The 24189-nt window shown below is 65.9% G+C and overlaps 1 protein-coding gene across 7 annotated transcripts in view; it reads right to left on the bottom strand.

The window, feature by feature from the left end:
- Nucleotides 1-24189, bottom strand: part of IQSEC1 (IQ motif and Sec7 domain ArfGEF 1) — a 201654-nt gene that overhangs the window by 114970 nt on the left and 62495 nt on the right. For 2 of the 7 annotated variants that reach the window (XM_055137203.1, XM_055137206.1), the window contains exon 1: nt 5974-6371. The exons of the other annotated variants lie outside the window; for them this stretch is intronic. In XM_055137203.1, the coding sequence (XP_054993178.1) occupies nt 5974-5996 (23 nt within the window). In that variant the 5' untranslated portion in view covers nt 5997-6371. Of the gene's footprint in view, nt 1-5973; nt 6372-24189 lie in introns of those variants that run through there. 7 annotated transcript variants of the gene reach the window in all.

The raw sequence follows: 24189 nt of genomic DNA, 5'->3' as shown, positions 1-24189 counted from the left end.
CATCTCACAGCAAAGTAAACTGAGGCCCCAGCATCTGCCCCAGACACACACACCGCTGGGCACCCACAGCCCTCCCAGCAGCTCCCTGGGGGGTGCCGGGCCTGGTGTTCTCAGTTTGGTGTTCTAGAAGGGCCCGAAAGCTTCAACAGTTTAGCGCCACCTCTGCTGAGCCGCCTTAGGGCACTGCTCTGAGGGGTCGAGGCAGCAGCCCCCACCCAGGGTCTGCCTGGGCCCCGCCTCAGCGCCCCCCCCCCTCGACGCCGCACTCCCCAGCCGGCGCCTGTCCTCTCCCTCTCTCCGCGCCCGCCGCGGGAACTGGCATTTGAGCGATGTTCAGTTTGCGTCTCGGCTCCCAGCCTGGGGTGGGGGTGCTTCAGCACCGGGGGGGGGTGCGGCTCCCGGGAGGGCTTGGGGGCCCCTCTGACCCCCGCGGGACAGGAGAGGGAGGGCTCCTGCCATGCAGAGACGGGGTCACGGGGATGCAGCCGCCTGGGGGAGGCGCTGTCCCCCCCTCCCCGCCCCGGGGCCGGGCATCAGCCTTCATCTGCCCCCAGCCCTCTGTTTTGTCTCTTCTTGGGCTCACCCAGCTGTGCCCAGGGCTTACTCCGGGCTCTGTGCTCCGGGATCCCTGCTGGTGGGTCTCTGGGGCCCGGCACAGGACCTGGGTGGGCTGCATGCAAGGCGAACGCCCCGCCCACTGCACTCCCTCTCCACGCTGGCCGGCTCGCTCCTCGAGCTGTCTGGGCTCTGCCCTGGGCCTCTGCTGGGACTCAGCGATGCTGGTGTGGGGTCACAGGGTGCCGGGGGTGGAACTGGGGTCCCACGCACACGAGGCTGGCCGCCCTGCACCCTGCCCCACCCAAGGCACTTTCCACTGAAGGGCTCTGTGAGCTGGCGCCCCCTGCTGGCCTCTCCGGGGACGGCAGCTCTAACCCCAGCAGGCGCGGGGCTGGCTGCACTCGGCTGCCCCGGGGACACTGCCCTGCCCTTGGTGACAGGATGCTCAGGCGGGGACGGCGCTTGGCAGGGCTCCCGAGCACATCTAAGGAGCCTCCCGGGAGCTCCCGGGAGGACGCGGGCGGCCGCAGCAGGCGAGTGTGTGTGCAGGGCACGGGGATGGCCTTCGTGGTTTCAGAGTCGCGGGAGCGAGGTCCCCGCCCGGGAGCAGAGCCAGGACCGCAAACCCAGGCGTGCGGGGACAGCGTCCAGCACCCGGGCTGTGCAGGCTGCCCCCCCGCCCCCGCTGGCCAGACACAGCTCCCCGAACCCCCCAGACTGCCGGGCCAGGCCGCCCACTCGAAAGGACCCGCGTCACCCCTGCCCACAGTGACGGGGCCTGAGCCTGCCGCCCTGGCCGGGGCCCTGGGGCCAACCCCAGGCTGCACGTGAATGAGCCCGGCCCGGGGCGCAGGGCGGGCAGGGAGACGCGTTCCTGGCGGGTGCCACGGCCCTTCCGGAAGCAGCTCCTCCTGCCCAGACGCCCCGTGCGTGGCTCAGCTCCCTTCCTGGGGGGGGTGCTGCCAATGGCAAGCTGCCCCCACCAGCACTGTCACCTCCCTCCGGGACACCCCAGCGGCCAGAGCCCCCAACCTGCTTCCCTGGAGTCATCTCCGAAAGGCCAGGAGCGATGGGGACGCGGGTCTGGGGGCCGCTGGGCCAGCACAGACGGGGCCTGGCAGGTGGACGGAGTCTGTGTGCATCAACAAAACTCGAGAACAGGGAGCAGCAACCGACGGCGTGGATGGGGGGACGGGGAGGTGGGGGGATGGGCAGGTGGGGGCGCCCACCGCACGTCAGGGCCCAGCTCCCGCTTCTCGTGACCTGGGCGCTGGGTTCCAGGGGGAGAAGCCAGCCCTGTCCCTGGAGAGAGTCCGCAGGGTGCCAGGCAGACCCGTGGGTGGGGGGGTCCCAGGCGAGGGTCCTTTAGGAGCTGGGGGGCTGAGGGTCCTGATCGCGGCGGCCACCCCCAACCATCAGGAAGGCCCAAAGCTGAGCAAACAATACGAGCATCAGCGAGGACAGGGGGCTGAGTGGGGGGGGGAATACGGCACAGCGGGACCTCACAGGTCAAAGGTCAGAGAGACCCTCAGACACAGCGTCCACTCCTGGGTCTGGTCAGGCTGTTTGCAAACCTGCGTCACGGCAGCCCGGCTGGGTGGGTGCGGGGGGACAAGGGGGCAGGCGGGCGAGGAGAGGGCGTGGAAGCCGCCCCCAAGACTCGGGCCGAGGGCAGCCCCGGCAGCTGGTGGTGGGGCCAGGCCCCTGCCCCAGCCCCAGAGCTGCTCCGACAGTCACGCGTGTGTCCGCCACACGTGAACGGGTCTAGGAGCCGCAGGGAACACATCCTGGGGACGGACGGACGAGGCCACAACGGGTCGGTGTCCCGAGGTGCCTGGGGGGTTCGTGGTGCTTCACCGGGCCGGGCCGGAGGGGCAGCTGGGGAGGGGGATGCAGGGTCCAGCTCAGGGGGGTCCCGGCCCTGGGGTCTCGGTGAGGGAGGGGGCTGGTGGGCAGCTGAGGGCCGGCGGGAGGGGCTGGGGGCCTTGAGGGGGGCACTGCATGGGCCACCCAGGACTCCGCCCGCTCCCTCTCGGCCCCTGCACCCCTGCACTCCCTCTCGTGATGGTGAGCCCCACGTGGGCAGAGCGGGGCGCGGGGGAGAGGGTGTGTGGGCACCGCCCCCCGCCGGGCACAGGCGGACATCCCTGGTCACCGGGCCAGAGTGACGGTGGCCCTGCGTGGCCAGGGGCAGGCCCGGGGAGCAGGAAGGACCTGGGACACCGGAATTCCAGCTCCCGCTCCCGTGCTCACAGCTGCCGCTGCCACCCCAGGCCCAGAGAGGGCAAGAGACATGTCCAGGGTCCCACAGCAAGGCAGAGGATCAGGATCCGGAGGGTGTTGGGGGACCCTCTCAGAGACCAGAGGGTGGGGGGCGCCGCTGGGCTGGGGGCCATCACCCAGTCCCCAAGGCACTGGTGGGAGTGGCGGCCCCCCTCGGGAGCTGGGAGACGCCGGTCACCGGCCGTGGAGCCCCCCGGGCCACAGGCAGTGACAGGCCCCCTCCCTCGCAGCCCGGCCCGGCAGGACGGTGCTGGTGAGGCTGGGGTGTGGGGGGAGCGGCCGGGAACCTGGTGTCCCCTGCACACTCGAACCCTTGCTGCACGGACCCCTGTGTCTCCCCTCCTGCTCTCTGACCCCGGGGGGGGGGGGCAAAGGGAGGGCCCTCCAGGCTCAGCTTCTCTGCCCACCCCAGGGGCCGTTCACGGCTCCAGAGCGCGGGGGCACCTCGAAGGTCGAACAAGTGACCGCTAGAAGACCACCGCGAGCCCTGCCCCTGGCCCACGCCATGCCCGACGAACCGCCCCGAGCAGGAAGTCTAGGCCGGCGCTGTCCAAGGTGCTGGAGTCCGGGGCGGCCCCTCCCCTCTGCCCCAGGACCCCGCGAGGGAGGGAGGCCCACACTTGGGGGTCTGGGCGGGGTGAACGGATGGAGGGTCCGGGCAGGGAGCCATCACCCAGTTCCCCAAGGCGCGAGGGGTCGTAGCAGCTCCCCCCTGGCCCCCCGTGCAGCCCCGAGGTCCCTTCCCAGGTCCCGGGGCAGGATCTGACGCGCCGTGAGCCAATGTTACCTTAGGAAGAGCGGGGGCTGAACTTAATTAAAATGCCATTAATTAAGCTGTCGGCACGGTAATGACCTTGGTTGTGAGCAAGTTTGATTAAGGACCTGATTCCTGGAGACCGGCGATCCCCCCTCCGGTCAGTACCTGCTCCGTGTCACCTGTCCCCGTCCCCCAGGCCACCCGGGTCAGCTCTGCCGCCCCAGCCAGGACTCCAGCACCCAGAGGGCGACCGAGGGCACAGAGCAGCGGGCGACACCCCACCTGCCGGCTGGGGGTGAGGACCAGGGGGCGACAGGCCAGGGCTCCGCCGTGACCACAGGCTGCGGCTCCCCGCCGGTGTGGCCTTCCTGCCACCTGCAGAAACACGTGGGGGACGGGCACTCGGGGGGCCTCTGTGTGGGAGCCTGGGGGCCATGGGGGAGCTGCTGGGAACGGCGGACCCGTCTCGGGGCGAGGGGGAGAGAACCATCTTTCCAAGCAGCCGGTGCAAGCCAGGCCTTCCCTGGGCTCAAAACCGTCCATAAAGCAGGGCCGCCCCTGCCTCACCGCCTGGCAGTCTCTGGGGTCCACCAGCCCGCGTCAGCATGGGGGGGTCTGTTCTGGGGAGCACAGAGCCCGGCCCTCTGCCCCTCCCCTAGGGAGACATGGACCACCAGGCTGCTAGAACGCAGGTTCTGGGGGCCGGAGCGACAGGACAGTGGGGATGGCGCTTGCTTCGTATGTGGAAGACCCGAGTTTGAACCCCAGCATTCCATTCGGCTTCCTGAGCACCGCCAGGAGTCACTCCTGAGCGCAGAGCCGGGAGTAACCCCAGAGCACCGCCGGGTGTGGCCTCCGTGCCAAAAATAAAAATAACCAACTGCAGACTCGGGGAGCTCAGGCACAAGGAGGCGCCCCGTGGGGTCCGCAGGGTGACACACTCTGGGCCAGATCTCCCCCCCGACCCACGGCAGCCCGGTGGCACCATCACAGACAAAGCACACCCCAGCCCTGACCCACAGAGCAGACCCCAGGCGGGGACTGGGCACGAGCATTTCGGGTGAGACCCTCACCCCCGGGGCTCACAGCCTTGGAGGCTCCCGGGGAATGTTCCAAGCCTCAGTTTCCCCATGTCTCACAGAGCCCGGCGTCTGCTCTGGCTCGTGACGCAGCACCGGCGGTGCCGGCAGCCCCAGGCGGACGGGGAGACGGTCTCGGGCTCGGGCGGCAGGAAGCCGCGGGCCCCAGGGAGCCTCTCTCCCAGCGCCACGCCAGCAAACGGTTTACTATTTGTTTCCAAAAATACAGCCGGGCCTTGTCACGGGGCGTGAGAATGCAGGAGTGCTCGTGCCATCAACACAACCAACCTGGGTGCTTCCCTCCCCCTCCAGAAGACCGCGAGCAGCCCAGCCCAGCCTCCGCCGCCACCACCGTGGGCCCCAGGAAGGCGGCTGCGGGGGAGGCATGGATGCATTGGTGCGGGGGGGGGGGGTGTGCAGGCCGGGAGCACAGCGCTACGTGTGCCCTGGCAGACAGCAATGGTGCTGGCTGAGCTTGGGGCTCCCTTGTCGCAGCCCCCGCCCACAGCGCCCCCTGTGGTCCCCCGGAGGCAGAGCCCAGCCCTCGAGGGTCCGGCTCTGCTCTCTAAGGCAGCCCGGCGAGGTCTGAGGTCACGGAGGAAGCCCCAACCGAACCAGGAACTGGGCAGGGGTCTCTGGGCAGTGGGCATGTGACGCTGGGGGGACCCAGAGAGGGTCCCTGGAGGCTGGAGAGTCCAGGGGGCGCTTATCCCAGAACACGCAGAGCCCCGAGAGCCGGGGGTGGACGCTGGGCACCGGCTTCGGGTTCCATAAATACCCAGGTCTGTGATGTCACCGGCCGTGCACACCCCAACAGCCCCTGCCACTGGCGCAGGGCCCAGCAGACAGGTGCTCGGGGGTGGGGTGGGGGAGCTGGACAGTCCCCTGTCCACGGGGCCAGCTGCAGCATCCTGTCCCCTCCCCAATGTTCTTGCGACCTTCCACTGGGCAGGGCGTGCAGGGCGTGCAGGGCCCAACAGGTTTTTTTCCTTCCAAGACGCCTGGTGGGTAATGCCCGAATCCCAACCCACAGCTGCAGATCTGGGGACCCTGTGCTCAAGGGGGGGCATCTGCGCTCAAGGGGGGCATCTGCGCTCAAGGGGGACCATTTCCCAGCCCAGGGGAGACCTGCAGAGCAGCCTCTCCTGCCGTCAGCACCCCAAACAGCTCGCGGGTGCCAGCTCGGTCTGCAAGCCACCTGCGCTGCCGCCGCCGCCGCCCCTCCCCCAGGAAGCCCTCATTCCAGCTCCCCGCTCGGATGCGGGGGTCCCTCTGGCCCCTGGCCCCTGTACTCACAAGTAGCGTCTCCGGCAGGCCATCCTGTCGCCTTCCTGCTCTCTCCCTCTCCTGCAGGGCGCGGGGGGTGGGCTCGGCGCAGCTCGGCGCAGGATGCTCCAGCGACAAGTGGACCCGGAGGAAACGCAAGCGCGGGGCGAGTCACATTCCCGAGGGTGGCAAACTCCTCCGGGGAGGCTGGGGTGGGCGCAGGGAGGTGGCGGCGGCGGGCTTCGCGTGGCCCCGGGCACGCAGGGCTCACCCCGAACCCGGGGGCCGGCGCGTCACCATGAGGCCCGCCTGGGCGGGGGGCGCCGGCCAGGCCGCTACCAGGGACCCCCCTCGGGCTTGTCCCCGCCCGCACATCCGGGGTGGCGGGGCGGGGGAGCTGCGCCCGCTCCGCTCTCGCAGCATCCGGAGGAGGGGCGGGCGCACCGGAGCCTCCCCCCGCGCCTGGGAGCCGCCGCGTAGTGCGGCCGCGCTGGACCAATCGCCGAGGCGCTCGTCGCCATGGCAACGGCAGCATCAGGCGCGTCCGCCCCGGCGCCCTAGCTGCAAAGTCACCCATGGGCCGAGCGCGCCCGGCGGGCTGGCTGGCCCGCGCTCCAAACCTGGAAATCTATTGCTAAAATGCACGCGCTGCCCCGGGCGCGGCCACGACGCGGCTTTCCAGGCGGCCGCCGCCGACGGCGAGGCGAGTGCTCGGAGTGCTCGGGGCTGGCGCGCTGGCCTCAGACTGACCCGCCGCGAGCCGAGACCTCGGGGGAGACGCTTCTCCCGTGGGAGCCCTGACTGGGGTCACTGTAAACTGGGGTCCTAGCGGTCATCACGGGGGCTTAGCATGCACAGCGGCTGGGGAGGTGGAACCATGGCCAGTCACAGAAAGGTCTAAAGTGAATTGCACTGGGGCAGGGGGTGATCAGCTGCGGTATTCATCCACCCACCCACCCACCCACCTACCCACCCATCCATCCATCCATCCATCCATCTACCCATCCATTCGTTCATTCATCCATCCACTCATCTATCCATGCATCCACCCATTTATTCAACCATCCATCCACCTACTCACCTATTCACTGACTCATCCATCCATCCATTCATCCATTCATCTAGCCACCTACCCATCTACTCATTAATTAATTCATCCATTCATCCATCCATGCATCAACCTACCCATTATCCATCCATCCATGCATCCATCCACACATCCATTCATCCACCCATCTACCTATTCATTAATTCATCCATGCATCCATCCAACCACTCATCCACCCATCCATCTACTCACTCCATCCACCCATCCATTCATCCATACATTCATTCATCCATCCATCTACCTATTCATTAATTCATCCATGCATCCATCCAACCACTCATCCACCCATCCATCTACTCACTCCATCCACCCATCCATTCATCCATACATTCATTCATCCACCCATCTACCTATTCATTAATTCATCCATGCATCCATCCAACCACTCATCCACCCATCCATTTACTCACTCCATCCACCCATCACCCATACATTCATCCATACATTCATCTATCCATCCATCTACTCATCCATCCATCCACCCACCCCTCCATCCATCCACACAAGCACTCATCCATCCACTCGCTCATCCATCCATCCATCCATCCATCCACTCACCCACCCATTCATCCATCCATCCACCCAACCATCCATCAATCCACTCATCCATCCATCCATCCATCCATCCATCCATCCACTCATCTGTCCATCCACATATCCATCCATTCATCCAGCCATCCAGCCCTGGTCACCCACTTGCCCACCTGCCCATTCACCTGTCCGTCAACACCCCCACGCAGCTTTTAGGCATCAGGTAAGGCAAACGGCGAGCCAGGCCCAGCACCTGCCCATACTGTTTCCACCCCAGGGAGGGGGGAGTCAAGGAGCACCCAGCGAATTCTTTGCAGGCAAGAAGGAGCAGAATGGAAAGGCAGGACGGAGGCGGATGATGGAAGCTGCGGAGGGCACGTCAGTCAGCAGAGGGAGGTGCAGAGCCAAGGCCTCGGGGAAGAGAGGCGCTCGGTGGACTGCAGCGAGGTGAGGAGGTCGGGTGCGCAGGAGCCAGGGGAGGGGCCCTTCCCTGGGGTCACCTCCTCCAGGATGGCTTCCCTGGCTTACCTGATGCCCAGCGACCTGGGAACCTCAAGCCCATGTCACGTACATGTACATAATCGCTAATACATGCATGTAACTTCTACATGCACCATCCCCCGTGCACAACAGCCTCCGTGAATTATGAGCACGTGAACGGGCCAATCATCACCCAAGCTGACGGAGAAGCTGAGATCACAGAGGCTTGGCGACTGGCTGCGGGTCACACCAGGGCAGGCGGACGCCCCGTGGACTAGTTCCAGACTTCAAAGAAGCTGCCAGGCCTCCTCCTCGGGAAAGTTAGAGGAGAGAGTTGGCAGGAATGCCCTGCCCTGGCTGGCCACAGAGGAGGGGACCCTCCTTCCGTCCCCTCTGGACTCTCCGGCCCACTGAATTTTGGGAGAGGAAGGATGCTGAGACCTTGACTTTCAGGCCTCACTTGGTAGTGGAGGAAATGGAGCTCAGAGAGGGTGAGCCACTTGCTTGGGACTGCACAGCAGTGCGTGGCAGAGGTGGGGTTTGGGACCCCTTTCTTCTGGGCCCTGGAGGCAGCAAGGTGACAAGACTGAAAGTACCAGAACTACAGGATGTGTTCAGAACCCCCCACCTGATCATCTGAGCAGTGCTCCTGTAGCCCAGCCCTTCTGGCCAGAACAATAGTCAAGAAGGAATTTCTGGGCTGGAAAGGTAGTACAGTGGGTAGGGCGCTTCCTTGCATGCGGCCAACCCTGGATCAATCCCCAGCACCACCTAAGGTCCCGCCAGCACTGCCATGAGTGATCCCTGAGTGCAGAACCAGGAGTTATCTGAGCTTCATGGAGTGTGGCCCAAAAACCAACCACAAAGAAAAACAGGAGTTTCTGTTCCCTCGGGCCGGGCATGCGGGAGCCCGAAGTGTCTGTCTCCCACGGGACTTGGGAACGGAGCTCAGGGTCACTCCTAGTCCACCCCTCTATGGTGCCCCTGGTCCCGCTGCGCAGAGAGAGGTAAGAGCTGTCAGCTGGTGCTCATCCTTCCAGAACCTTCTGTGTCTCAGCCCCACACCCACGCCTGCAGCAAATAGGAACAGGGACACATTCCTCCCCTCGGCGCCGTACTAGGTTAGGAGCGAAAATCACCACAAACCACAAGAGGAAGGCGCCAGAGAGATGGAGCACCTCGCACCCGGCCCCCGGGGCTCAGCCCCAGAACTGGCTGGAGCCTGGAGCACTGTAGGGGTCGCCCTGGAGCACTGAATGGCACAGCCCCCAGACTAACCATCATAATAACTGTAGCACTGTTGTCCCATTGTTCATCGATTTGCTTGAGCGGGCAACAGTAATGTCTCCATTGTGAGGCTTGTTACTGCTTTTGGCATACTGAATACGCCACAGGTAGCTTGCCAGGCTCTGCCGTGCAGGCGGGATACTCTCGGTAGCTTGCCGGGCTCTCTGAGAGGGGCGGAGGAATCGAACCTGAACCTGGGTCGGCCCTGCCCTACCCATTGTGCTATTGCTCCAGTCCATCATAGTAACAAATACATAAAACTACTGAAGGCTGGAAGGTGACTGTGCCGAATCCCGCCGCCTCCTGGCTGCCCCCCCACCCCCACGCCCCGTACCCTTGCTTGTCTCCTGGGGTCCCTCCCCTTCCCCCCTCCCCCCTCCCCTCCCCCGCAACAACCTCGAACCCAGCCTCAGTCTCTCCCATGCCAGCAGGCGCCCACAAATGACCAGCATGTGTGCATTCTTTAAACTGTCATTTCCCCTGTCTCTGCGCCCCCCGCTGGCAAGCAGGGGACCCCACACTGGGGAATCTCGGAGCCCGGGAACCACAAGCTGCTCTTACCCCGGGCGGGGCTGCGGCTTTGGCAGGTGGGAGGGGCGCTGTGTGCAACGCTCAGAGCGACCAGCAGAGGGCAGCACACGGCTGCTCCAAAGTCCTGCCAAGAGGCCTGGGGCTGGTGGGCCTGGCGCCCTCCCCTTGCCCAGCCGTGTCCTCGCTGGGCCTGCAGCTTCTCCCCTGCCTACCGAGCCCCCTTCCCGTCTCTGATCGCCAAATTCCTGCTGCCCCACACAGCCCTAAAGGTTCACGGGACCTGGTCCACTCCTGATACCCCCAACACAGCCCCCCAGATCCTGTGTGAGGTCCCAGCAGGGCCGGCCAGGGTGGTCCGAGCAACGGCAGCCCCCGGCTTTTCACCTGTTGAGTGGGTACACGGACCCCACTTCTGCCCCGTCAGCCTCGATGAGGTGCCGGCAGAGGAGGGCCGTGGACCACTGAGGGGGGTGGAGGTGGGGGGTCCAGCAGCCTGCCCCGGGGCCACGGCACAGATGCCCAAACTGAGGATGATGTTAGGAAGCCACCCGCGGCCGAGCAGGTGCGGGACCAAACCCACCACCCCATCAAACCCTCCCCTACCACCCCGGGTGGCCTGGGGTAGGCCCCTGGAGCTCAGGGCCGAGGAGCCGGGTAGGTGGGTGCAGAGTGACCATGTGAGCACCCAGGGGTGAGTGAGGGGCGCCCTGAGCTGCCCCTGGCCCTGTAGCTGAGTCCCCCACCCTCTGTGAAGCCCCAGGGGACGCCCAGGACGACTGCCCATAACCCAGAGCAAGAACAGCAGGCTGGAGCCATAGCACAGAGGGGAGGGCATTTGCCTTGCACGCGGCCGACCCGGGTTCGATTCCCAGCATCCCATTCGGTCCCCCGAGCACCACCAGGAGTGATTCCTGAGTGCAGAGCCGGGTGTGACCCAAAAAGCAAAAAAAAAAAAAAACAGCAGCGTGGGGTCCCCGCGCCCCCGAGGCAGAGCGGGGCAGCCTCAGCCTCCTCGCTGGTGACGCCGCGGAGCCACCGGGCCCTGGAGGGGGACTCCCGGGCACAGGCGCGCGCCCCTCCCGCAGGCCGCCTTCCCCGCCGGGAGCCCGTTTCCTGCCCGACCATCTGGGGCTGCTTCCGCCAGGCCCGCCCGGCCTGGCCCGCCCGGTGGGGAGCGGCCCGCGCGGGGCCGGCGCGCGCGAGGCGGGTGCTGAGCGAGCCTTTCCCGGGCGGCTCGCAGAGGCGCCAGATGTGCGGGACAATGGGGTCTGATTGGCGGGCGGGCGGGAGGGGCGGCAGCTGCGGCTTCAGAGCCGGGAAGGGTGGGGGCGGGGCGGGGCGGGGGGCAGGGCAGGAAAATCTCCAGGGGGGCTGCATCCCTGAGCCCCGCGCCAGGCCCCCAGCCCTGGGAAGGGTCCGTACGCCCCCCTGCCCCCTCGCCTGGCGCTTGCCTTCCCCACTGCTGTCCGTGCAGGGCGAGCTCATCGCCGGCCTGGCTCTGCCTTCCGCCCGCCTCTCCCCGCACCCGGGTCCCTGTCTCAGGAGGGCGCGAGGGCAGAGACTGAGGCGCTGAGCGAAAGTGCCCCTCAGGACTCCCAGGCATGAGACGGCCGCAGGAGACAGACCCCGATCCCCAGCCCCTGGCCCTTGGGGACGCCTGGAGGGCGGGGGGTGAGGTGGGGGGACAGTAGGGAGGGTGCTTGCCTTGCATGGGGTCAACCTGGGTTCGATCCCCCGCACCCCATAGGGTCCCTGAAGCTGTCAGGGGTGCTGATCCCTGAGCACAGAGCCGGGAGTCAGTCCTGAGCACCCCAGATGTGGCACAAGACAAACATACAAAAGGCCTGTTCTTCCCGCAAACATGCATGCACCTCGCGGCTTGCCCGTGTCTCTGCTATTTCCACCCCGGGGAAACCCGCGTTCTCTTCCAAGCACGAATTTCTCTCTTTCTCTCCCCTCACATCTTCCTAAATAAGTTTCAATAAAAAAAAAGGATCTTGCATCACAGATGAAAGCAAGCAGCAAGCAAGCAGCCAAAGTTAGAGCGGGTCCACGCACACTGGGCCAAACAGGCCCGTGCAGCAGGACTCAAGCTCTGGCAAGAAGCAAATATTTTTGGAGCACAGAAGTAAGGAAGCTGACCTGGGAAGGCACTCCGAGGAGGTGCCCTGGGCAAGGGTTTTGAAGGATGCACAGGAGTCCCTGGGCAGGGGACAGCGGGAACAGCGGTTACAGACACAGCTTTGCAAGAGCATCAGCCCGAGGGTCCCGGCCCTGGCTCCACACCCAGAATCCATCTTCACTGCCATGGGGAAAGGCAGAAGTAACGGAGCCACCCCCCACCTTTGGGCCCAGCCACAGGGTCCCCAGGAAGGCCATCAGTGACCAGCTCTGGGCGCCCTCGTCCTGTCCTACCTGGCCCTGCTCGCGTGCACGGCTGCAGTGGGTCTGTCCTCATGTCCCTGCTCACCCCTCCCGTGACACCCCAAGCCCAGAAGGGGTGGAACCACCACGCCAGACTGTTCCCTGCACGCATGCACTGTCATGCACACATGCGCCCGTGCATGCAGGCAGGCACCAGGCCCACACGCCATACACGCCATACACGCCCACACTCACAGACTCACACACTCACGGGGGGCTCCAGTGCCCTCTGTCCACTCAGCCTGGTGCCCAGGGCGGGACTCCCCGACATGCCCCCTCCCCGGAGTCCAGGCCCTGCCCCTGAGGTCCCAGTACCAACCTTTCCGGATGTCCCCCTGCCCTAGGTCCTGCCCCCTAGGAGGTGGGCTCGGCTCCCGAGCCCCTCCCCGCACCCCAGCTGCAAAATCCTGATAAACCATCCTGGGGCCTTTCATTTCCCCAGCCGCACTTCCCTCCAGATTTTAATAAGCTGCTTGCAAAATTGGTGATTGATGAGTAAGAATGAGGAGGAGGGGGGGGCTGAACTTTTTTTTTTCTTGGAATCGCTTCTGGCTGTGCGCTCAACTTTAAATTGATTAATAACGTGCAGGCCCAGCATTAATTATCAGCCATTTGTCACCGGGGAGCTGGAGCCCGCACCTCTCTGCGGCCTCTAATTCTCAGGCAGCCTCCAGTCTCGTGGGAGAGGCCATCTGTCCCCACCGCCACGAGGCCCAGGCACGGGGGACCTGGGGCCCCGTGGGGCTCTGGGCGGGCGGGGGCAGGGTACAGGACGGCAGTCAGCCCCGGGTGCTGCGACATCCGCCTGGCCCACGTGGCACTGGGCCTGAATTAGGTGGGCGGGTGCGGCAGCTCCAGAACGCCTGCCTTCATCCCACAACCCGGGAACGACTCCCCCCTGCAGCCACGTTCCTGGCTGTGAAGGGCAGGGCAGAGAACAAGACCAGCTCCCAGGCTTGGGGGGAGGCTGACGAGCAGGGAGAGAGCTGGGGATGAGCCTGGTGGCAGAGGAAGAAACTGGGCAAATGTCCTGGGGTCAACGGAAGAGGCTAATAATGAAAACCACACGGGCAGTCGGACAGCTAGGGGGATGAACTGATGGATGGACGGACGCCCAGGCAGGGCAGAGGTACATCCACTCAGAGGGCTTGCGGTTGCAGGGGTGAGGCATGGGGGGTGGAGACTGGCAGCAAGTGGGCATGCACTTCTCTGGGAGATTCCCTGAGGGTCAGTCTGGGAACACACAGAGGCCTGGAGGCGGGGCCCAGCACATGTCAATTCCAGGTCAGTTTCATGCGAATTCCACGATCCTGAAGGTCAAGGCCAGGAGGGCAGGGGAAGGGCCGGGCGCCCTGCCCCCACACGGGGACCTGGAGCAGACCAGGGGCTGTCCCGTGCCTGCCCCTGGGGGCCCTGGGGGCGGGGCTGAGCAGGCCCGGGTTCAGGTGAGGCCCCAGTGCCTCAGAGGGAACAAGGCCGGGTTGCATCAGGGCCCTCAGGAACCCCCTGAACGTGAGTCCGGGGGCCTGGGAGGTCCAGCTGCCCGTCTCGGTGGGACAGTCACTCCCCTGACCACGCCAGGCTCCGCCTCTCGGGGGGCTTCTGGGCCCAAGGGTCGGTCGGTTGGTTGGTTGGTGTTTCCGCCAAACCGGGTGCTGCCCAGGGCTTCCCCCTGACTCACTCACAGGTCACCCCTGCGGGCTCAGGGGGCCCTAGGGGGCACCTCACGCAAGGCAGACGTCTGACCAGCTGGACTGTCACTCAGCCCCTCTGGGCCCAAGTCTTAGGGACACCTCCCTGCATGGTCACCAAAGGCGTGTCCCCCACCCCAGCAGCTCTGGGTGCCGGGAGAGCTTGCTCTGCCCTGAGGTCCACTGTCCCTGCCAGCCCTCCACACAGAAGGTGGCGCTCAGCCTCGTGGCTGCATGTGCAAGGGCCCTGTGGCAGGGGGCATGGCTGCTGCACTCCAGGGCCGAGAGGGGAACTGGGGGACAGAGGAGGAGCAGCTGAGACAGACCGGGGACAGGGGCGGGGAAAGCAGGTGCAGAATCCACTGGGGCATCCGCACTCGCAGAGCAGCTGGGAGGGGGCGCCAAGTAGGAGACAGGACTGCAACCAGCGCCTCCCCCGAGGGGACGTGGCCCGCTGTGCGCATGGGCCCCGAGAGCCATACATATGTGCACACACGTGCATGCATGCACACACATATACACACATGCACACATATACACATGCATACACGCATATACATACATGCACACATGTGCACACGTGCCCGCCTCCAGGACTCCTTCCCGTCACTCTGCCGGGCTGTGCTGCCCTCCAGCTCCCGGCCCCGGGTGTGAGGGGCTCGTAGCCTGGGGGGGCAGCCTGGGGTCTTGGGGCTGGGTTTGGGTGGGTGGGCGTGGAGGTGGGCGGGCTCCATCCGGAACCACCCGGCACAGGTTTATCGGTGACTTGGGGAAACTGAGGCTGAGTCAGCTGCAAGGGAGGGTACATGGCAGCACAGTGGGGGGCTCAGAAAAGCCCCGAGGGAGGGTCTTCCTGGAGGCCCTGGGGCAGGGAGGGGGGAGTGTCTGCCCCTAAGGGGTGAGGGAGGGAGGGCCCTTGTGCAGGTGCCCCCAGTTCCGAGGGGCAGGGGGTGGGGAGGCGGGGAGGTGGGAGGCAGAGCTGGGCCGTGCCCCACTGCTGCAGTGACACCCCTCAGGGCAGGGTCAGTAACAGACTCGAGCCCGCCCTACGGGGAGCACCACCCTGCACTCAGCGCCTTCAGGCAACTTGGGAGGGGGCGGGGGGCAGGGCGAGCCCCCAGACCCAGGCCTTGTGGAAGGGAGCCGAGAGCGGACTGGCCTGGCAGAGGTGGTCCCGGGAGACCCCAAGGAGCCATCTCTCCTGCTGCGCCAGTGGGTAGAGGGCCGGCCGGGAGGCCTGGCCGGGGCAGGAACCAGTCCCAGGGCAGGCAGGTTGCCATGACGACGGCCCACAGGCCCTGTCCCTCCTCATTGCGGGGCCGTGGGGCTTGCACCCGGGACTGCTGCCTGAGTGCCCTGCAGCACTCGATCTGACTCCCACCCAGGCCTTGGGTCTCCCGGGGAAACTGAGGCTGAGGAGGCTGGAGGCCCCACCGGGCCCGGCCCCCCCCCCAGCCCAGGCCTCGGGCCTCCGGGAAGGGCGGCATCGATCGGGCCCCGCGCAGCCGGAGCTGTTGCGGCCCAGATACTATCGGCTTCCCATTACGCGGGTCGATGGCTTCCCGCGGCTTCTAGCCTGTGCCGGCAGAACCTTGTCTCCGCCCGCCTGTGTGATTAACCCCCTGCCAACACGCGGCGGCCCCGGGGCACACTCTGCAGGCCGCCTCTGCCGACCCGGGGCCTCGCGGTGTGGTGAACTCGGGACACGCGTGTCTGAGCAGCGCATGTCCCCTCAGCCCAGAGGACGCCCCCAGCGCCCGGATGTGCCCACTTGGGGGCCCCAGGAAGGGAGGGGCCCTCGGGCTGGGGTGGGAGGGGGCAGGCCTGAGGCTCTCTGCCAGCGGGGGGCGGGGGGGCGGCTGGGGCAGCTCCCCCACACAGAGCCACCAAACCCGAAAATTCGGGGGGCCGGCGTGTCAGCTGCGCCCATGGCCCCTCACGGGAGACGGGGGTCTCACACCCAGCACCCGAAGCAGGAAAGGAAATCAAGGCCAGAGAGTCCCCGAGCTATGAGCACGCGCCCGGGCCCGAGGTCAAACTCGATCCTTTTTTTCTCTTTTTGGGTCACACCCGGCAATGCTCAGGGGTCACTCCTGGCTCTGCACTCAGGAATTACTCCTGGCGGTGCTCAGGGGACCATATGGGATGATGGGAATCGAACCCGGGTCGGCCGCGTGCAAGGCAAACGCCCTCCCCGCTGTGCTATCGCTCCAGCCCCCAAACTCGCTCCTGCCGACACTCTCGAGCCAGGTTTTGAGACCAGCGGAGCTCGGGGCGTGGCTATGGGCCGAGCACAGGACGGGTGAGCTCGAAGCAGAGCCGGGTGGGCCCTGCCCGCCGCCTCCAGCTGGACAGTTCGGCAGAGATGAGCGAGAAGCTGCCCAGCGCCCGGGGCCGACCAAGCACACCGGCTTGTCCCGTGGGGAGGGGATTCATCCCAAACTGCAGCGAAGGGAAGGGGAGCCCGGGGGTGGGGTCAGCAACGGCCCTGGCCCCTGTCCAGCTGGGTCTCCTCTAAATCCTCGAGGGTCAGAGACGAAGGGTCCATCCGGGAGAATGAGGCTCGAGGTGGGTCTGTCCGGGGTACGAGGGCGAGGGCCCAGTTCTGGGGCCAGACACGGGCGGGTCTGTGCTCGCTGAAGAACGGGGCGGGGGGCTCCCTGCGCCCAGCCCTGGAGGCAAACCAGCACTGCAGGGTGCGGGGGAGACGTGAACTCTGCACCCCTCCCCTGTGGCTCACCTCTTGCTCGGGAAGGTTCTGGAAACGGCTTCAGGCAGCAGCCGGCGTGCCCAGGGGTGTGCAGGGCTGGTACACACAGTGGGGCGGCCTGTGGCAGTGCCCCAAGACACCCCCAGTGCTCTGCCTCCTCCCAGCTCCCCCTCCCCCAACCGACCACCGACCTCCAGCCTCGGCTCAGGGCCTGGAGATGGTCACTGCACCCAGCTGACAGATGGGGAAACTGAGGGGCAGAGAGGCCCAGCTACCCCACTCCCAACCAGCTCTGCTTGGTGTAGGCTGCCCCCCCCCCGGGCTGCACACGGGGACCTGGGGCTGCTCCTCCCCAGTGCTGCACAGACGCGCGCCTGAGCACTGTTAACTCAGCCTCTTCCCCGAGGAGGCCTGGTCCTGAGGGAGGAGCCAGCGTTTAATTAAGGAAAACCTGGAGCAAAGGGGAGATGGAACTCGAGCGAGAAATGCAGGGGGCGGGTGCAGGGGGCAGGTGCAGGGGTGAGGGTACAGGGGGGTGGGTACAGGAGGCAGGTGCAGGGGGCGGGTGCAGGGGGCAGGTGCAGGGGTGAGGGTACAGGGGGGTGGGTACAGGGGGCAGGTGCAGGGGGTGGGTGCAGGGGGCAGGTTCAGAGGGCAGGTGCAGGGGGGCAGGTGCAGGGGTGAGGGTACGGGGGGTGGGTACAGGGGGCAGGTGCAGGGGGCGGGTGCAGGGGGCAGGTGCAGGGGGCAGGTGCAGGGGGGGCAGGTGCAGGGGGCAGGTGCAGGGGGCGGGTGCAGGGGGCAGGTGCAGGGGGCAGGTGCAGGGGTGAGGGTACAGGGGGGTGGGTACAGGGGGCAGGTGCAGGGGGTGGGTTCAGGGGGCAGGTTCAGAGGGCAGGTGCAGGGGGGCAGGTGCAGGGGTTAGGGTACAGGGAGGTGGGTATAGGGGGCGGGTGCAGGGGGAGACCTGCCAGCTCCCACCTGCCCTGGTGTCCCGGGCACGGCCCTTGTGGGCAGAGGTGGGGCCCAGGGACGGAGCTGGCACCTCTGCCGGACCCCAGCTGCCTCCTCAGCCCCTCCACTGGGCCCCAGACTGGACTCCGCCCCCTGTAGGACCCCGAGCTGGTGTCGGACCCTCTGTTGGACACAGGCTGGTCTCGGTACATTCGCTGGACTCTGGGCTGGTCTCGGTCCCTCTGCTAGACCCCCCAGAACCCCCAGAATCCCCAGAATCCACAGAACCCGCAGCGCCCGCAGACAGCCCGTCCTCCCCACGAGCCCCTCACCCCGCTGGGGGTGCCCTCGCCCCACCCCGCACTCCAGGGGCCCCCCCTGAGCGGGCCTGATGCAGGAGACGGCCCGGAGCGCCTCGGGGTGCACTGTCTTCACTCACGGGGAGGAGCACAAGGGGTCACGGGTCAGGGGTCAGGGGTCACGGCTCCCACGAGACCATCTGCGTCTCTCACAGGCCCTGGAGCTGGGCTGGAATTCGCCGCCAACTCCATTTTAATAAAGACCATTCAAGTCCCCGAAAATTAATTTCCCCCAGGAAGACAATTACGCGCTGAATAATACACCCACTGAGCAAGTGATTAGGGACGCCTGGCCAAGGAGGCCTGGCCAGGGCAGGGGCGGGACTCACGCGGCCCCCGCGGGCAGAGGCGCGGGCGGCAGGCCCAGCTGGGGCAGCCGGGGACGGGGGCGGACACCCGGAGACGGGACAAGACACCTGCCGGCCTGTCGGTTACCGTCTCTCGTGCCGGCCAGCACCTCAAGGGCGGCCCCTGGGAGAGGGGCCCGCACAGAGGGAGCAGCCGGGCAAGCACCGCGGTGTGGCGGGGGGGGGGAAGGGGGGAGCGAGGAGCGTCCCAGCCCCCGCCCTGCCCTTCGTGCCCCCCGGGGTGCCGGCGGTGTGGACCAGTGGGGAGGGGCAGGGCGTGAGTGCAGCGCTCGGACCTCAAGTCAAACCAGCTGCAGTGGCTTTGGAGAGGAAACGGGGTGGGGAGCACAGCCGGTGGTGCTCAGGGATCACTCCAGGTGAGCTCAGGGGGGACCATGGTCCTCCCTGGCCTCCCCACAGTACTCTCCGGTCTCCCCACGGTCCTCCTTGGGCCCTGCAAGGTCCTCCCCGACCTCCCCGAGTCCTCCCCAGCCCCCCACGGTCCTCTGACCTCCCCACGGTCCTCCCCAGCCCCCCACGGTCCTCTGACCTCCCCACGGTCCCCCCGAGCCCCACACAGTCCTCTGACCTCCGCACGGTCCTCCCCAAGCTCCCCACAGTCCTCTGACCTCCCCATGGTCCCCCCATCCCCCCATGGTCCTCTGACCTCCCCATGGTCCTCCCCAAGCCCCCCACGGTCCTCTGACCTCCCCATGGTCCCGCCAGAGCCCCCCAAGGTCCTCTGACCTCTGCACGGTCCTCCCCGAGCCCCCCACGGTCCTCTGACCTCCCCATGATCCTCCCCATCCCCCCACGGTCCTCTGAACTCCCCATGGTCCTCTCTGAGCCCCCCACGGTCCTCTGACCTCCCCATGGTCCCCCCAGAGCCTCCCAAGGTCCTCTGACCTCTGCACGGTCCTCCCCAGCCCCCCACGGTCCTCTGACCTCCGCACGGTCCTCCCCTGCCCCCCCCGGCCTCTCTGAGCCTGCCGTGGCAGCTGTGTCCCCAGTGGGTGCTGCCCTGGGTGGGCCGTGGGAAGGTCCTTCCTGCTCCCACCGAGCTGCAGCTTCTCCCCAGGGTCACCGCGGAGCCAGGCCCCAGCTGCACCAGGTAAGGACCCGGCAGGCTCGGAGCCTTCCCTGGCAAAGCAGCAGCAGGCCCCCAGCCCTGAGCCCAAACCCCACAGCCACACGCCCCGAGGAGCCCCCCAGGCTGGGCCAGACATGGGGCAGAGCTCAAGGACGGGCCTGAGGCCAGGAGCATGGAGCCCTCGAGGCAATGCCCAGCCCCCAGGAGCCTCCAGGCACTGCCTGCCGGGGTGCACCAATGTGGGGGGGACAACGGGTAGGACATTTGCTCCCCAAGCACCAGCGGGGGTGGCCCATGTTTCAAGAAATCAGAAAAGGGCACGAGGGAGATTCTGTTAGTGACATCATGGCTGAGGTCACAGAGACCCCGCCCACCCGGCCCTGACCAGGACGGCTTTGGGGGACCCAGGAAGCGCCTGGTTCAGGGCCTCAGTATCCCCAAGAGGGCCACCGCCTCCGTTCAGCACCACGGCCAGCGCCCCACAGCCCCAATGGCCAGCACCCCGGCCAGCACCCCGGCCCCTGCCATCTCTCTGCTGCGTCTCTGGCCAGCCACGCCCTCCCCGATGCTGGCCAGTCCAGGCTGTCCCAGGTGCCCGTCTTCTGGGAACTCTGCTTGGACACCCAGTGAGTTGCTTTCTGCAGACATTTCAGCGTCTCCGGCAGTCCTGGGACGCCAGCGCCAGGCGGCAGCACGGCCCCCTGACCCGCACGGCCCACCCGGCGGCCATGTGAGCAACGGTTCTTAGCCGGGGGGCTGAGACTGGGGGGGAGGGGGGCGGGTTCTATCCAGACAACTCCGGCCCGGGGGCTGCTGGCCTCCCCCTTCCATCCTGATGAGTGGGAACGTTTCAGGTGGGGCGGGGCTGGCGGGAAGAGTGAGAGGAGGTGTTGGGTGATGCCCCCAGGATCCCTTGGGGTGGGGGGCCAGGTGGCACCCCCTCTTACCCCCAGCACAGACCCAGGACCTGGCTCTGGGCTCACGACAACCCCCCCTCCTTAGCCCCGAGCTAGGAGATACTGTCTGAAGACATTGAGGACCCATCCCGGAGCAGCCCCCGGCACTGCCCCCCACCCCCCGGGCCTGGCTAGCTGGTGGGCACCCCGGCCAGGCCTGGCTCTGCCCGGCCTCTCTGAGGGGTCCGGGTGCCCCACTTCGGCCAGTTACATAACGGGCAGCCTGCGAGGCCCGCAGCCCGGGGCGGCACGAGCTACAAACTGGTTCAAGGTAATTAAGGGCTCGGCGCATGTGTGTGACAGACAGCAACAGGCCTCGGGGGCTGCCAGCTCCCTCTCCGAGCGGACATGCCCCCCACGGCGGTGCTGACGGTCTGGCCCCAGCAGAGGCCCCGGAGACTTAGAGAAGCCCCCCCGCCCTCCCCTCCTGTCCACTGCAACCCTCCACTGTCCCCCCATCGGCCTGCGGGTCCGGGAGGGAGAGATTTCTCCTGAACACGGCGGCTCAGCCACTGCAGTGCCCCAGAGTGGCCCCACACCAGCTGGCCTGTGCCTCTCCGATGCCGGCGACACGTATCTGGGCTAAGGCGGTGTCGGAACTGGGTTGCGGACGCTTCTCTGCGCCCCGGGGCCGGAGCCTGTCTGACTTTCCATCTGACCGGGGAGCCTTGATTAGCGCGGCCATCTGTGTCCACTCCTGCCCGGGGCTCGTGCCAGGGGCTCAGACCTGTCCCTGACACCTTTGCAGGGACGGCGGCCACCACCCCACCCTGGCTGCACTGTAGTCCCCGCCCTCTGTCCCCAGCAGGCCCTGTCCCCGCTCTGTGCTGGCCTCTGGGGACTGCAGAGAGGAGGCCCTCCCTGGGGTGACCGGGGCCAGGAGAGTCAGGAGACACCGGGGTGTGGTGGGAGAAAGGGGAACTCACCCGGCCCCATCCACGACATGGGACCCCTCCCCGCGAGCCCGAGTGAGGCCACAGCGTGCGGCAAATCACTGGCTCTCGCACAAAGACTCGGAGATGAAACGGAGCCGGGCGGAGAGCAGAGCCCCAGGGAGCCGGGCGGCCTGAGACGGGGAACAAAGCGTCATCGAGTGACAAAGACCAGTGAGGGGCCCGGTGGGGCTGAGCACCAGCAGTGAGGGCAGGTCAGTCACCGCTGGCTCACGGACACGCAGAGGCCACGCGTGTCCTGCTCCTGCTCCGTCCCAGGACACGTGTCAGCCACAGCCCGACCCCGAGGAGCTCTCAGCGAGGACCTCCGTGGACCCCAGTGCCCGGCACCAGCCAGCAAAGGGCGCCCCCGGGTCTGGCATCGTCGCCATGTATCTGCCAGCCAGGAAGAGGCCCCGCGTCCGTCTCCCGCATCCGTCTCCAGTGCTCCCAGCTCCTCATCTCGCGGCCAGCTTCCCGGCGTCTGCTGGACGGCCCCGGGGGGCTCCTGACCCGACCGGCCGACGGTCTGTGCCCGGATTTCAACACTCCCTGGATTTTCGGTGCCTGTGGGGAGGTCCAGGGGCCTCTGGAACCTGCCGAGGCACGTGGCCCCTGCCCTGTGGCCCCGTGAGGAGCACCAGAGGCCGAGGGCCAGCAGGAGAAACCTCTCAGGGCGCAGTGGGAGCGGGAGCGAGAGGCGCCAGGGGCTCCCACCGACAGGAGAGGCTCCGGGGGACCCCAGGCGGGGGCGGCGCTGCTCTCCCTGTGTCTCTGTCTGTCTGTCTGTCCGTCTGTCTCAGGCAGGGGCTGGCTGGGAGTCCACCCGAGAGTGAGACCTGTGGGGGCTTAATCAGGAACCGGCAGAAAGTGAAGAGAGCTCAGTGTGTGGTTCACAGCAGCCAAGTGCAGGCGGGGCAAAAAGCCGACTTCACAACTGTCCCAGCACCTTGGGGCTGAGAATTGTCACCCCAACCCCCTTCCCGCCCCTCGTGATGCTGCAGGCGGCCCAGGCCCTGTCGGGTTCGACAGCAGAGATCAGTGTGTGTCCAGCACACATGCACATATACACGCACACACACATCACACATGCATGTATATGCACTCACATATGCACACATATCACACACTTGCACGCATCTCACACACTTGACCACACACACACATATCATACATGCATGCACACTTGTCACGTACATATACAAATTCACACATGCTTGCACACACCACACTTGTACACATCACACACATGCATATACACACAGCGTGCACGCTTGCATAAAACACACTTGTACACACAGACATACACACCACGCACACCTGCACATACATGCATTCACACGTACATCACACACTTGCACACGCACTTGCACAGGCACTCTCACACATCACACACACTATCACATGCATGCACTCTCACACATCACACACACTAGCACATGCATGCACTCACACACGCCACGCACACTTGCACATACATGCACTCACACACACCACGCACACTTGCACACACATGCACTCACACACACCACGCACACTTGCACACACATGCACACACACCCTCGGGCGCGCTGCCGTCGCCTGGCGCGGAGGCTACGCCAGTGGCGGGGAAACAGGCCCAGTTCATCATAACAAAGGCTGTCTTGCCCGCGTTCCAGTGAGGGGAAACGCTCACAGCAAAATGGATTAATTTTGACTAATTGCTTTCGCTGGCGCGTCTGAGTGCCAATTAAGACAACATTTGCCACGGAGCCCCCCTTCTCCAGAAGCAGCTCCCACACCCCCCAACAAGCTGCTTTCAGGCGTCCCCCGCTGTGCAGGGCCCCGAGCGGCTGGGGGGGCCTGCAGCAGTTCGGAATGCGGCCAGGGGAGGGGCAGGAAAGGGGGCTGCAGCCCTGGGCTGAGGGTTGCTCTGAGCACGGGTCCGAATGCCTGTCAGCTCCTGTCGGCTCCTGTCCAAATGGCACAGCTGACACTTGTCAGCTTGGGGAAGTTGTTTCCTCAGGGTGGGCCGACAAGAATAAGGTAGAGACTGGTTTAAAATTCAGATTTAGGGGCCAGAGGTGTAGTACGGCGGGTAGGACACCTGCCTTGCACACGGCCAATTCCTGGCACCCCACAGGGTCCCCCAAGCACAGCCAGGAGTGATTCCTAAGCAGAGCCAGGAGGCGTAAGCCCTGAGCACAACCGGGTGTGGCCCTCCTCCCACCAAAAATAAAATTGAGATTCAGCGGCTGAAGAGACGGTTCAGGGGTTAAGGCACGTGCCTTGCATGCAGCTGACCCGGCTCTATCCCTGGCACCACAAACAACACCCCAGGTATCACTGAGGGTCACCCGCAAGTACAGAACCAGGAGGGGCCTCTAAGCCACCTAGTATCACTGTATCGCTGTCATCCCGTTGTTCATCGATTTGCTCGAGCGGGCACCAGTAACGTCCCCATTCTCCCAGCCCTGAGATTTTACTTTTTTTTTTTTTTTTTTTTGCTTTTTGGATCACACCTGGCGATGCACAGCGGTTACTCCTGGCTCTGCACTCAGGAACCACCCCTGGCAGTGCTCAGGGGACCATATGGGATGCTGGGATTTGAACCCGGGTCGGCCGCGTGCAAGGCAAACGCCCTACCCGCTGTGCTATCTCTCCAGCCCCAGCCCTGAGATTTTAGCAGCCTCTCCTTAAGGAAGGAGTAAGGAGTGGTCCCAAATACACCCCTGAAATTCAGATTCCTGGGTTCCACCCTGACGTCGGAGGCACCGGGGCGTGAGCACCTGCATTTCTCACAGCACCACAGGTGACCTGGCTTGCTCTGGCGGCAACCACAGCTCCGCCCCTGAGGCCATGGTAAA

The sequence above is a fragment of the Sorex araneus genome, chromosome 4 (assembly GCF_027595985.1).
Source record: "Sorex araneus isolate mSorAra2 chromosome 4, mSorAra2.pri, whole genome shotgun sequence".
Taxonomy (NCBI): Eukaryota; Metazoa; Chordata; class Mammalia; order Eulipotyphla; family Soricidae; genus Sorex; species Sorex araneus.
Note: the sequence above shows the minus strand (reverse complement) of the source record. Positions and strands in the feature narration are given on the sequence as shown.